This window comes from Balaenoptera borealis, assembly GCF_965194805.1.
Source record: "Balaenoptera borealis genome assembly, chromosome: 11".
NCBI lineage: Eukaryota > Metazoa > Chordata > Mammalia > Artiodactyla > Balaenopteridae > Balaenoptera > Balaenoptera borealis.
The window spans coordinates 72603041-72618414 of record NC_138868.1 but is presented as its reverse complement, the minus strand read 5'-3'; the positions used below and the strand labels follow the sequence as shown (position 1 = coordinate 72618414).

The window sequence follows — 15374 nt, the reverse complement described above, 5'->3', positions numbered from 1 at the left end:
TTGTGATTAGAAAAGTTAATAAGGACATCATCCTTGCAGGGAGGGATGCCCATTCTTAGTGGTACTATGACATCCCAGGTCTGCACAGTCCCCATGGTGGCCTCTAGCCACACGTGGTCACTGAGCACTTGACACATGACTAATGCGACTGAGGGGCTGGATGGGGAAGTGCTGTAAGTGTCAAATACAGACTGGATGCCTAAGACGTAGTATGAAAAGAAAAGGGAAGCCACCTCACTGACAAATTTTTCATATTGGCTGCATGTTGAAATGATAATATTTTGGATATATTGAGTTAAATAATACCTACTATTTGAATAATTGCATCTGTTTCCTTTTGGCTTTTTTGTAATGTGGCTACTAGACAATTTTAAATGACATGTGGCTTGCATTGCTGTCAGATGGTGCTATCCAGACGGTGAATCTGATTCAGTTTAAGTGAAAACTTTTATTACCCTGTGCCTGAGATGGGCTGGGGTTACATCAAGGACTGTTCATTTTTCGCTTTGTTTTCATTCACATTGAATAGGGCTGCCTGGCCAGGCAACATCTGATTTCCAGCTGATGAAGGCTGTGGCCGAAGAAACGCGTCTCAGTCCTTTGGGAAGGCAGCAGCGCCTGGCCAGGCTCGCAGATGATATCCAGAGGTACAGGGACAGCTCCACATCCAGACGCTTCACAATATCTCTTTAGTGATAAGTTTGTTATCAGGAATAATATCGCACCTTGACTGAGCACTTAACATGTGCCAGGCAGTGTGGTAGCACTGTCCGTGTATTGTCGTGTTTAATTTTTACATCAGCCCTATGAAGTAGTTAATTAGTCCTACCTTTTGCCAATAAGGAAACCATGGCTTTAAAAGATTTCAGAGTTTGCTCAAGGTCACATGTTATTAAATGTCAGCACTCGGAGTTAAAGTCTGCTCTGTCTGGCTCAAAGTCCCATTTTGCTAACCAGTGAGCCACACTGCGAGCCTTTCCATCCCTGCGTGTCCCCCATGGGTGCAGTCTTCCTATAATTCTCTTGAGCAGGGAAAAAAATGGTGGGTAGAAATAGAAGTCAGGAACCCTAAAAAAATCAGTCTGAATAATTAAGTTGTAATTTTATCTCTAATGATTAAAATTCTTTAGAAAGTAAGCCCTTTAATGATTTAAAACTCAACTCTATCAACAGAAACAAGGATGCTCGTTTTGAGCTGGAGACCTGGGGCCTGCATTTTGGATGCCAGATGTCTCTGACTGGCCGGGTTGTGCCTTCAGAAAAAATAATAATACAAGACCACATAGTAAGTGCAGTGATTTTATTTTCATTTAAAAGTGTTTTCTTGAATGTGTGTCAGTTTGATCATATGCCAGAATGACTAGTGGGCTTATAATAGAATATTCATTTGGTTTCTCCATGGCCATGTCCCTCCCCTTCCTTTGTTCTAAACCTCCAGGTCCCTCTGTTTTCCTTTTTAATCCGAGTGTACTTTTGAAAGGCTTAGCGGCACCCAGCGGACATAATTTAGGTCAGTCAGTGTGATGTGGTGTCACATTTAAAGATGCGTTAGAAAATGGTATTTCAAGCCATTGCAATCAAAACATGCCAACCTATTATTGCGTGTTGTAGTACTCTTACATCACTTACTTAAAAAAAAAACTATGGTACCTGAGAAAATTCTTTTAACTGCTGAAGATTAATTCCAATAGATTATATTTCCTGGTACCTGAGTTCTTTTTTTTTTTCCCCAAAGTAAAATGCTGCTCAGTTGGCATAAACATGAAGAAATTTGCACAGAGCCCATCCCAGCCACGGCATTTAGGCAGAGAGGCATTCTGAAACCTGGAGAGACAAATCATTGCTTCTTTGGGGCTTCCATTTAAAAATGAACCTATTTTACGCAAAAATTGCACATTCTCCTTCTACTTTTCCCCTCTGTTTTGCCCATTTTTAAAGCCAATTACATTTCATTTTTAAAGGCACTCTTCTTGCCTTTATTTGATGTAATAAGTAAGCCAACATGTCAAAACTAATGACTGAGCAAACGAATGTTTTTTTGTTGGCAGAATGGAGATTTTTCTCATCATTTCTTTTTGATAATCTATCCAAACAACCGAAACCCTTATTAGAGAAACTGAAGAAAAACTGCTTTAAAAGCAGAACAAAACAAAACTTTGTCAAGTCCTAAAATGTAAACCCCCATTAAGATCTTGTTCAGGAGTCAGTAAAGAGAAGCTCAGTTTCAGTTCCACACGTGAAGTGAGATGGGAAATATTTAAAATGGTCTGTCTCATCATCTCTAGGTAAAGTCATATTTGTCAGAGCTTTGTTCGCATTTTTTGGCCTGGAAACAGGTCTCCATAGGAGAAGGGGCACTAAAGTGGAGAACCTGCCCCCTAGAGGCGATGGTGGGTGGGCTAGAGGTGGCTGTGTCCTCAACTTCTCAGCTGATCCTGCTTTCTGGAAATTGGGTTCGAGGAACTGAGTACACTAAAGGTTCACAGGCTTCAGAGTGGGCCGTGACCATTTGTCCTGGGCCCCCTGCCAGCCCACAACAGGTAGGAGTGTAGGCGAGAGAGCTGTGGCTCTCCTCACGCTGGCTGTAAAGGGAAGGAACAAATCCTAGCTCCAGACAGAAGCCTTTATGAAGACCTAGCCCTTCCCCTTCGTTCTCAGGCTAAGGTCGCTTCCCGAAGCTGAGCCCCTGCCTGGCCACCGTGAGATTGGCTGGGGCCCGGAAGTCAGAGTGCTTGGTGGAAAGGGCCCTGGTTGCAAAGACAAGAGCAGTATTCTAAACCTTCAGTGCCACCAGCTGGCTCCGTAACCCTTTTCAGCCATATCTTTGGAACCTGTAAAACAAGGGGATTGCAGTGCTTCTTAAACGGTGATGTGCAGATGAATCACTGGGGAACTTGTTAACATGCAGATTCTGATTCAGTGGGTCTGGGGTGGGGCCCAGGACTCTGCCTTTCTAACGAGCTCTCAGGAGATAGCCATGCTGCTACAAGACAACACTTTTAAGTAGCAAGAGATTAGATTGCAGTGTTTTTTAAAATTCTAACAGTGACTCTTCCTGGTTTACCACACCAAGGACATTTCCATTTGATTCCAGTCCGTGGATATAAACAGAAGGCTAGGGACCAGTCTAAAGTCTCCCCTCTTCAAGGCAGGGAGCTTGTTTTTCCTGGTCACCTGGAGAACCTTCCAAAGAATGAGAAATGAGCTTGTGTCCTGGCCTCATCTTTGCTCCTAGACGTATCTACTCTTGGCATAACGTATAGTCTTTAATTGTAGGGTTTGTTAGTTTCAGTATGATGACCTGCATTGTGTCAGTCATCAGCATTTTCTATTTGAGATATCTAGGTACCTAAAGCAAAGAGACCAAACTGGACAGCCACTAGCCTGAGCCATTCATGGTAAAAGGTCGCAGACTTTTAGAGCTGGAAGGGAACCTAGAGATTTGAACCAGACACCTTTCTTTGCCCACAGCAGATCCCCGTGAAGTAAAGGGACTTGCCAAGGATCTGCAGGCAAGGAACGGCTAACCTGGGATGATGCTGAGATACCTCAACTCCCAGGAAGCCCGTGTGTTGTGTTCAGATGTGCAGTGCTTGTATCTGTGTTTTAAGTCTGAGAATAGCAAACTGTACTAAATAGTTCTGTTATGACAAACGTGAACTATTTCCACAGTGTCTTTTTTATTTAATTGTTCTCTGAGTAAATTTGTTCAACCCTTTCACAATCATTATTTTTCTCAGTGTGAACCTGTGTCTGCGGCTGACTGGTCCAAGGATATGCGAACTTGCAAGATTTTAAGTGCGCAGTCTTTGAATAAGTGGTTGGTTATATGTAGCGACAGAGCTGAGAGTGTGACGGAGAGCTTTTTGAACTGCTTGAGAAGAGTTGGAAGGCCCTTAGGATTTAATGTGGACCAACCCAAAATGTGAGAAAATGCAGAAAATCATCCCAACTTTTTTCAGATATTAATTTGGTTTGGTTAAAAGATAGGAGATGATGGCTGATATAGCTACAAAAGTTTTTTTTTTTTTTATGTCAGTAAAGTTTCCTAACATAGAGTGCCAAGCAGTTATAAGTAGCTAGATTTGGCAATAATTAAATTTTTATCCAGTTGAAATGTATTTTATGTTGGTCTTTATAAAGCTTTATTTTCATAGTTCTTCCTAGGCAGTATTCTCATTATCTCAACGTCTTTCCAGTACTAGTTGGGGTATAAATCCTTAATAAATCCATATATTGCCTCCTCAGTTTCTTTTCTTAATTCTTCCATATCACTTATTTATAAAACTGAACAGAAAACAGGATATTAACAAATAAATGTTGCATTTCCTGACTTACTTGATAGATTTTATGTTTTAAAATTTAATGTAAGAATAGATCTGAAATAAGCTTTTCTTATTCTGTTCCTGTAGCATAAGATTAGTCATCTAGGTAGTTTCTGATAGAACCAGGTCATTCATTTAGCCTTTGAACATTTATTGAGTATCTGCTACTACATACTAAATGCTATGCTATTTGCATGGGATGAGATAAATATGATGCTTTCAATTTAATAAGGGATCCATTCATACACAGCCACGCTCAAAGTCGAATATTGTTTTGCTTTAGAAAAGCCATAAAGTTGGTCATACCTTACTTCATTGAGCTCGCTATGCATAAAAAAGAGCAACAGATACTTCTTTTTCTTTGCTGTAATGGAGGTGCAGATGTCCTAAATTGGCAGGGTGGGAAGTTATTCTTTAAACACATGGTTACTAATTAATTACATCAGCAGCATAAGCATTGTTGAAAACCATAGCTGTTCCCAAAGTCTCATTTTACACTGTAGTGTAGAATTCTTCTCTTATCAAATCTGTTAACAAATCGCCTGGTTTGAGTTTCACCTGCTCTAATTTCTCTTAACCCATGAGGTAATAAGGCAGGAAAAGATTCATGAAAGAAGCCACAGTCCCAGAGCCTGGGCTGGCATCACAGGCTCTTTCTCACCCAAATTCCAACAAGCCCATGCCCGTGTTCGGTTCTTGGCCTGTTTTATTTGAAAGCTCGCATTTCAGTCCATCCTTTTTTTTTCCTCTATGAAGTATCCATTTACTTACTAGATTTATATGTGTAGTTTTCTTCCATCTGAAACAACGTTGCTGGCCACTCCTGTTAGAAGCAGCAAGCGGCAGACAGTGGTCCTGCCACCTGCTGGTCAACTTTCAAAAGGCCACTGGGTATTGGGAAAGTCCAATTATGTATACATATGAGAGGCTGAACCTATGTCAAGAAAACAGATCTAAAAATTCTTCTGCGTGGCAATTTTTTTCTGTAGCATCTGGCCCCTAATATAATGTAACCACAGAACTGATAATTGATAAGTATTGATACTTGTCCACTGATTGATTATGGCTAAATATTCCAGGCTCCACACAATGTGCCATTAAGGAAAAAAAAATGTTTTAGTATGAATCATACAGATTAGCTGAATATCTTGATCTCATTAACCTAATGATTTTTATTTTAAAGTTCCCAGGGAGATTCAGAATTAGAGAATTGTTAATCCCAGTTTAACTTGAACTCTGTTTCAGATATTTGATATTGAGACTTGTGGTTTCAGAAGTTCACTTTCAACTCTATTTTGAACAACAGAATTGTTGTTCAAATAGAATCTGTAGGGACTCTATACAATGGAGAAAATTTCATTTTTCACCAAACTATTTTTTAAGTTAATAAAAATAGTAATGAACTGTTTCTGGTGTATCATGTGTGGGAGAAACAATTTTAGACTCAAAGGGTTTCACTTTAATGATTTTTTTCCTCAAATTATAGTCTGTTCTAAAAATCGACTAATATTATTTTTAGTTCTATATGATTATGTGCTACTAAGAAGGGAACTATGCATTTTTAAAATTAATCTTTTTTGTAGCATGAAAGTACAAGAAAATCCAGCTGCATTTCTTCACGCTATACAGAAATATGTTGATCCTGAGGTTCAGTTGGTAAGTATAGGATAATTTTTGAGGTATAATTTAATTTTTTTTCATATCTAATAGCCTTGAAAGAAGGAATTTGAACATGTTCTCCCATGATATGTTTGCAAATTGCTGTGCATTTCCCCAAGCACCCAAGAAAGTATTAATCTTGATATTTTAATCAATATTTTGTTTTCCTTTCATGTTTCTAATATTAATTTTCAAATACTTGCTGTTACTCCTGTATCGGCCCCTTGGATGTCTACGTATTTTCCAACTTACTGGGAGGATCATCTTTTACTCAAGATTTAAGATAAACTGACTCCCATCTTATCCCATAAGTGTTGGGGCACCCTGTGTTCTCCCCATTGTTTCAGGGGATTCTTGGAAGGTTTAAGTGTTTCCATGTCACCTATGGCCCCATGTCCCTGCTTGCTCTGAATTCTTGCCCCCTTTCATGGGTGCCTTTTCCTCCTGCATTGCATCACCCTGAGGGACACCCACAATTGCTTCATTTCCCAAAGTATCGTGTGTGTGTGTGCATGTGGTATGTGTGTATGTGTTTGTGTATGTGTGTGTGTGTTATGTATCTGACTTTGCTGAGGGTTTGGCGCCAAGGCATGGTTATATCACATGTCAACATTCCAGACAAGTTAAAATTGACATCCCTTTCTTAAAAAAATCTCTCAATCATTCCTATTTCTTGGAAATGTTCTCTCAGTCTCCCACAGTACTGCAGTGCTTTTCTGTCCCATCTCCTGTCTGACCCCCCCCAGCTTATTCATCCCAACTCCCAACTTTTCTATTCATAGCGCATGCAAAGCAGCTTAGCTATCTCATTGTTTCCAGAAAAAAATGGCCCGTAAGGATGTTATAATACAGGAAATTATCATCCTAAGAGCATTTATTTTTCACTTTAAAAAGTAAAATTAAACTAACAGAAAAGTTGCAGGAATAGTACAAAGAACTGTAATATACCATTCACCCAGATTCCCCAATTTTTGACATTTTATTATATTTACGATTTTCTATCATTTTCCACCTCCCTCCCTCCCTCCCTCCCTTCCTATCTATCTTATCTATATTTTTCCTGAACCATTTGAGAGTAAGTTACAGGCATGATGCCCATTACCTTTTTAAAAATACATTTGCACACAGTTCGTACAAACAAGGTCACTCTCCTACGGAAACAGAACAACCATCAAAATCAGGGAGCAGTACAACTAGCTAATCCACGGACTCCACTCACATTTCTCCATTTGTCCCCAAAATATCTTCTCTGTTAAAAGGATCTAATACGTTGCACTTAGTTTCCCTGTCTCTTTAATCTCTCCTTCAGTCTGTAACAGTTCCATAGTTTTCCCTTGACTTTGATGACCTTCCGATTTTGAAGAGCATAAACCAGTTAGTTTATATAATGTCCCTCAATTTGGGTTTGTCTAATGTTTCCTTACGATTAAATTCAGGTTATGCACTTTTGGCAGGAGTATCACAGCAATGATTCTGTGTTCTTACTGCATCTTACCAGGGGGTACTCCATTGATTAAGGTGGTTTCTGTCAATTTTCTCCATTGTAAAGTTACACTTTTTCTCTTTGTAATTAATCAGGTTTTTTTTTTTTTTTTTTTTTTGGTAGGGAGATACTTTGAGACTATGTAAATATCCTGTTCCTCATCAAACTTTTCCTACTGGTTTTAGAATCCATTGATAATTCTTGTCTGAATCCATTACTACTGTGATGGTTGCCAAATGGTGGCTTTCTAATTTTGTGCTTCCTTCTATAATTATTAGTTGGCATTATAAGGAAGAGCTTTCTCTTCTTCCCATTTGTTTGTTTGTTCACTTATTTACATCAGTATGGATTCATGGATTCCTATTTTATTTACCAGCTTATAGTCTATCACTACTGTTGTTTATTTCGATATCCAAATTGTCCTTGGTTTTGCCAGTGGGAGCCCCATTCCAGCTGACTTCTGTGTCTTTTTGACACGTTCCCATCTTTCTTGGAACACTTCCTTACTGTCTGGCACAATAAGACATTCCAGGTTCATCTAAGTTTTGCTGTCTAACTCTAGAATCATATGTTTTCCCAAAGAGCCCTGATTCCCTTTTGTAGAGAACAGTATTTAGAAACCAAGATCTGGGCACTGGGTGTGTTTATTTGCTACTGGGGTGTCACTGCCCCTAGGCTTTCCCAATGGGCAAAGCTAAGAAATACGTATATGTATGAGTGTGCATATATATACATACACACTTGCATCTATTTTATTACTATATGTAGTTATGTATATATTAAAATATTTTATTAAAATTTTAAATATTAAAAACGTGTTCACGCCTCCAGTTGCGACCTAGTGCCACAGGAAAGTGTTCCCCCTTTCCATATTTGTACCTCATCTCTCTAATAGTGAGAAACATGGCCCTTATTATTCTCCACATACTTGCTTACTTCTTTATCCCTGGTGTGCAACCAATCTCACTTGACTCCCACCTTCTTTTGGTCCTGGTCCCCATTGGGCTATTCCTTGTTCTGCCACCTACCTTGCTTAGCCCCAGACTCATGGGATGGAAGGCAGGAAGCCCCCCTAAGAGAATTTTGCTGATAATTTAAAAATATCTTTCCCAACTTCATATAATTAAGTGTAAATAATTTTAGCCCTTGACATTATGATAATGAACAGTCCTATAGGTGAAAAAAATCACTTTGTTTTCTGTTAATTATGACAGTGCCTCTCTTTTCTGTAATTTGGGTGTTTTGAAAGTAGAGAATAAAGCATAGGAAGGAGATGGAGTTAGGCCAGGAGAGGTCCTTCTGTGAGGGAAGTACCTGATGGAAAGTAGGGGCAGTGAGAGAGAAGGGTGGAATTTAAAAATACCAGAGCACCTGAAGCTTCTTCTTCCTTATTTTCCCTCCCCTCATACCTTACACTCAAGTCCAAGTTAACAAATACTGTGTCGTTGCTTCTTCCTTTTATTTTGCCTGTCCAGTGCCTAATGGGAAAAAGACCACAATTTAAGCTAACTCTCCACTTTGCTTATCTGTGGATGAAGTTGCGGAGGAGGCAGTGGGGATGACAGCGGGAGAGCTACAGGGAAGGATCACTGCAGTAAGGGAGGCAGCTGGAGAAAGAGCTAGGATGGAAGGGAATTTGAGGAGACTGGCGGAATCAAATTGGCAGAGAAGCAAGGAGGAAGGAAGAGCCAAGGGAAGTGGTAGGGTTGGAGGGGGGCTTTGCAGAGTGGACGGCTGATGAGAAGGCATTTCAAATGGCTTAGATTCATTGCTCTTTAAAGGCCATTTAAGAGAAGGAACTGTAGGGGCAATTCCCTGGTGGTCCAGTGGTTAGGACTTGGTGCTTTCACTGCCGTGGCCCATGTTCGATCCCTGGTCAGGGAACTAAGATACTGCAAGCTGTGTGGTGTGGCCAAAAAAAAAAAAAAAAAAAAAAAAAAGAACTGTGGGTATGTTAATACTTGCTTCTTGGGAGCTTAAGGGCAAAAGATGTTTGCATCCATATATTGGTTTTTTTTTAAAGCTTCCTCTGAACATAAGTAAATCGACTTTCTTTTCTCCTGTTTTTTTTTGCTTTCAGGTAATGTGTATTCTGCCTTCTAATCAGAAGAGCTATTATGATTCCATTAAAAAATATTTGAGCTCCGACTGCCCGGTCCCCAGCCAGTGTGTGCTTGCTCAGACGTTGAATAAACAGGGGATGATGATGAGTATCGCCACCAAGATTGCCTTGCAAATGACCTGTAAACTCGGAGGCGAGCTGTGGGCTGTGGAGATCCCTGTGAGGAACCGTCACTCTTTTCCTTTTAGTCATCAATCTATCTATTAATGAATTTTAAAAATTAAATCAAAGTAGGAGGAGATATTTTCACGTGATCCTAGAAATATTTGCTTTGTTTGTTGGGTTGGTTGGTTGTCTGTTTGTCTGCTCTGGGTTCCTTTACACCAGCCACTGGGAGTGTATCCAGAAGGTGAGGCGTGGCCCCTGTTCTCATGGCGCTTCAGTGAAGCTAATAACAGAATCTTTCGTGAAAGAGAATCTAGTTTGGCATCGACTTGGAGGCACTTGATTTGGAGCCTCCCAGCCGTGGTTTAAAATCTGTGCTGCATGGCCTCCGCCTTTACCTGCTCTCAGCAGGGTGATACTTTGCAGAGTAACCTTGCACCCTGGATGGGACGCCCCCCCCCCAGAGCTTGGGGAACCGGCAGAGCCTGTGATACAAACCTCCAAGTTGTGTTGGGAACTGAGAAAATCTTCTCCTCTTTTCTGAACTATGGCCACCATGGGAGGAAGTGAGGAGGGTGAGGAATGAGGGAATGTTGCCTACTCCCTTAACCAGGATGTACAAGGTTACCCCCAGCTGCCCCTCCTGGAGGGCATAGACAAGTGAGGATTCCTTAGAGAGCTGAAGAACGGGGAATGGAATTTCCCTTCAGATTCCTTCAGCCTAGAGACAGGGGATAAATGGACGGACCACTTTACCAGAATCTCCTGAGCCACTGATGGCCCTTGCCCACCCCCATAGAGGATGGTGGCCATTTTTGATGACAGTGAGTCTCTTAAGCAAAGTATGTACTGTGTTCTTCCCTCCATCTTTTTTGTTTGTTTGTTTGTTTGTTTGAAGCAGATTCTTATTATTCCCTCCATCTTTTAAGTTTCTCTGGTTTCTGGTTTAATAATCTGCCTCATCTCGACCTTGATTTCCCTGGCACATAGCTTAACTTAAATAATTCAATAACTAGGGACAGTCTTTTGAAAACTTCATATTACATCATTGCGTGAGAAAATACCTCATTCCATTAAATCATGAAAAATTTTAATTTTACAGTTAAAGTCCCTGATGGTGGTTGGTATTGATGTCTGTAAAGATGCATTCAGCCAGGGAATGGTGGTGGTTGGATTTGTGGCCAGTATTAACCCCAGAATCACCAGGTACTTTTAAAATTACCCTAACATATTCTTCAGTTATTTAGACTATTACTTGTGGTTTAACTAAAGACTTTACAGCAAGGAATAGTTTGTATTCTTCACTCATTTTTAAAATATGGACACTTATGGTCATAAATTATACTTACATATATAAATGTGATGGATAATATTGGGGTAAAATGTAGCTTCATTAAAAAACTATTTTTATACATACATTAGGACAAGCTGTTGCTCGTATGCAAATCATATTCCCCAAATGATGGCCGTGTAGAAATTCTTGTGCATTTGTTTTCTGAACACCTGCACTATATTGGGCTCCATACTAGGAAGTTTACATACACGATGTCAAGCAGTTGAGAATCAGATTGCCTGGATTTATATCCTTATCTGCCACTTACCTATTACGGTAAATGCTCAAGACATGCTTGCTGTTATTACTGTTATTTTTAATGCTTGCAGAAACTCGATGTGGTGGTTGTTTACACAGCTATTAAAAACATAGGCAAGGATGAGGGATAACACATTAAACATTGACTCATAGTACATGTTAAATTGTAGTTCTTAGAAGTGTTTCAATATTCGTAACTAAACAATGTGTTTTGAGGCTGTTTTGAACCATGTTTTCTTCCTAGAATTAAACTATGTGATTTACTCCACTAAATTGTGATCAGGTATATATTTGGGATTGTGAGAAACAGGAAAAGCAGCATTGTAACTGCGCGCCTCTGACTTCAGGTTGTATGAGATCCCTGTTCTGTGTGTCACTTCCTTAATCAAGCACATAAGGAACTTCCGGCTAGTTAGCAGCATTTCTAATTGCATCATTATTATTGCACAGATTGAGAGAACTGGAATAATGTGGACACATATATACCACTAAGTCATGATCTTCATTTTCCAAGTGCTTTTAATGAATAATTTTAGCAAGAGAACTTGCTTCTGAAATCTAGATAAGTTAATCATGTTAAGATTTCAATTCCCAAAAACTTACCTACAGAAATGAAGTTTATGCTTGAGAAATCTTTGAATATTTTTAAAGTAGATCTGCTAAACTAATAAATTCCCCTATAATAATAATGTAGTGGCCTCTATTTATCAATGCTTATTATGTACCAAGCGCTGTGCTAAGTACTTTACATATATTATCTAGTTTAATTTTTACAACAACTCTATGAGGTACTAACTACCTTACTATCTTATAAATTTCCTTGGCACAAATGAGGAAACTGAGGCTTAGGTTCACATAGCAAAGTCACATAGCTGGTGAGTATACCAGCCAGGATTTGAACCCAGAGACGTCTGATGCTAGCGCTGTGCTTTAGTTTCTCGTATCAATAAATTTTATTTGGGGGGGGGGGCGGTGAGGGAGAGCATTTTAATATAATTGTGATCATACAGTGTATATAAAATTATGAACGTTAATTTACTTATGTCTATTTCTTAATACTAATGCATGCTTAGAATAGAAATTTTGAAATTGAACTTCACTTTTGTTCTTTGCTTACTTTAGATGGTTCTCCCGCTGTGTCCTTCAGAGAACGTCGGCTGATGTTGCAGATTGCTTAAAAGTTTTCATGACCGGTACTAAAAATGTAACAATGGGGGTGGGCTCCAAGCACTGTTCTTTCAGACCCAAAATTCATAAGCCTCTAGCAGACCAGACAGGTGGAAACAGACTTCTCAAGCCTGCCTGAGTTGACTGACCCAGTTGGAGACCCTGAAATTGTGGCCTGACTCAAGCTAACAGACAGGCTCTGTAGAATTTACATTTGTGTCTGTGTGTGATAAACTAAAAGCCAGGAGGAAGAAAAGTTTGTAGCTGCTGGTGGCTCTTGCAAGCAGTTTGAAGGTCAAAAGAAACCTAACATGGAGGAGCAAGGATTATGACAGACCAGCGTTGGGTCTAGAAATAGGAGAGAAGCTTTTGGGGCTGGGATGGGAATGCTGACAGATCAAGTGTGGCATGGCAGGAGAAGATGGGAAAGACAGCAGGTGGGGAGGGTGCCCTCCTTACGATGGGATGCAGTAGAAAGAGGGGGTCTGGGGTTCCCATGCCCTTTCCAACCCTGGTCTGGATCTGGCTTGGCCACTCCCTAGCAATGTGACCTGTGCAAGTCACTCCCTGATTTGCATCGTCCCAACTATAAACTTTGGGGGGAGTCATAAATATTTGTTTCCAAAAAAGGTGAATTTGGTGACATATTTTGGTAGTGGACTTACATATATGGTCATCTTCTATCAAACTAAAATGAATTTCCTGGACAATAAACTCTCCTAAAACAATGGTGCCGTATATGCATGAAAAGAAATATTTTATCATATTACTTTCCCCTCACTTCAAAACCTTGGTAGCAGTTATGAAAAGTTTGTGTTGGGTAGGAGTTACTGTCTGGTCTCTGCTCTTTAGGCAATTTCTTAGAGCGAGTGGAAATTTTTCAGAGTTCATATTGTCAGCGAGACTGATGGGTGAATCCATGTGAAGAGATGCTTTTAGAGGAACAGCCAAGTCTTTTCCTTATGTTTTCATATTTATGCTCATTAGAGAAGAAATTTACATAAAATTATCCAGTCTGTCCTTATTGAGAGGATTTATAGATTTAAAGAAACTAAATTAGTATTAATTTGGGTTTGGGAAATTTGTATGTCTATTGCATGAATTAAATTTTAATTTATTGCTTAAATATTAAAATTTTACTAAAGAGATATGCTAAGTTTGAGAATATATTATGCCATAAAAACCATAATGATTCCTTAAATAGCAGAGTTGCAGGAATGTTCTGGAAAGGTATCCATTTTTATATTATTGCAAATACAACCCAAATTAGGTATTACCCTATCTTATCATGGTCTGAACTAGCAAGCTATTTAAATGTTGAAATATATGGGAATGTTATTCTTTGTTGGCATCAGGCAAGTCATTCTTTTCTTACTAACACCAAATCCTGCAGGGGCACTGAACAGATGGTACAAGCATAACCACGGTTTGCCAGCACGGATAATTGTGTACCGTGACGGCGTAGGGGATGGTCAGCTAAAAACACTCATTGAATATGAAATTCCACAGCTGCTGAGCAGTGTGTCAGAAGCAAGTTCAAATACCAGGTATCAAATTAGTATCCTTTCCCCACTTGCAGTTCTAGCACATTCATCACAACTATTAAAATTACTATATGCCAGCATCTCTTTTTTTTTCCATGCAGTTAAGTTTCGCTCCGTTTCTGCATTACGCGAGTACAACCAACCCTAGATTGGAGGGTAGTTGGGGTGGTATTATGTAAATAGTCTGGGTGGTGTGAGCTTTTGGGGGCCCTGGGTTGGGGCACCAGAAGAAGGCAGGAATCCTCCACAGCGCCTGACACTGAGATTCAGCAGGAAGCCTGCAGGGCTGCTGGCAGCTGAAGATGCTTCATACGTATTAACATGCTAGGGAAAAAAACAAGCCGTGGTTTCAAATTTGAGGCCTAAATCAACACACAGGGCAAAAGCCTCTGACATGCAGGCACTGATGTGCAGCTCAGGTCTGCAGAAGGTGCTGAGAATGGTGTGTGTGCTGTGAAAACTGGGCTGCATATGAAAATCAGATCATGCTAAACACCAAGTACCTTGCTCTACTGTCACATTTCTAGGTTCAATGTCTTGGTATATTTTCCTCCATGACTGTATCAAGTGGTAAGTGCAAGAAAAATGTTAGAACTAGAAAATGGAGGAGGATGACGATCTTAAGTTGGCTTCTTAAGATCCTCAGAAAACATCTTATTCCACTGTGCATAGAGCTTGGTCTGTAGGGTTACACCGTCATCACCACCGTCAACCAAAGTGTCGCAGCCACGAGCCCCAAAGGAGCTGAGCCTTGACCTCATTAGTGACCATCAGAAAGGAGGGAGAGCGTCGTAGTTTGGAGGCAGAACCACCTTTAGCTGTATCCAAAATATCAGAGCCAAAATTTCTCATTCCCCGCTGACCTTGGGTTAGTTAGATTTTGTTAAGAATCACCCCCATGCAATTTGGGGATCGCAGGAGTAAATTTAGCAGCTGACGGTGTTAAGGAGTTAGTTCTGCACTATAACATCAACTTTTAAAAAGTTTCAAGATTGAAAATAATATATTTTTAAAATAATTAAAACAAAAGTGAAATTTCAGTGACCCTTGCATCCTAGAGGTTTCTTCCATGATGGGTGAATATTTGGATTTGGATTTTACCAAATACTGACTTAACACTTGGTCATTTAGCATTTGGCCCATATGTGTATGTGGACCATCCATCGATCCTCCCAGGTGCGTGTTTTGCAGGATTCAGAAGCGTTGATTTGAGGAATAAGAGGAACTTCTGGTTCTTCCTTTGCTATTCAGAAATTGAGAAGAGTGAAGGTGAAAATAGATGATTGCTAATGGGAAGAGAATCTTGTCTCCACGGATAATTCTGGAAAATCTTTCTTTAGAAGTGCTGATTGTAGTTCATTGTCCTGTGAACCATTGT

General features: G+C 39.8%; 1 protein-coding gene across 2 annotated transcripts in view; it reads left to right on the top strand.

The window, feature by feature from the left end:
• PIWIL4 (piwi like RNA-mediated gene silencing 4) overlaps positions 1-15374 on the top strand; it is a 128102-nt gene that overhangs the window by 100097 nt on the left and 12631 nt on the right. For both annotated transcript variants that reach the window (XM_082340064.1, XM_082340063.1), the window contains exons 10-17: positions 530-647; positions 1174-1285; positions 3741-3925; positions 5909-5981; positions 9548-9748; positions 10797-10900; positions 12408-12478; positions 13846-13999. In XM_082340064.1, coding sequence (XP_082196190.1) covers positions 530-647; positions 1174-1285; positions 3741-3925; positions 5909-5981; positions 9548-9748; positions 10797-10900; positions 12408-12478; positions 13846-13999 — 1018 coding nt within the window. The remainder of the gene's footprint in view (positions 1-529; positions 648-1173; positions 1286-3740; positions 3926-5908; positions 5982-9547; positions 9749-10796; positions 10901-12407; positions 12479-13845; positions 14000-15374) is intronic.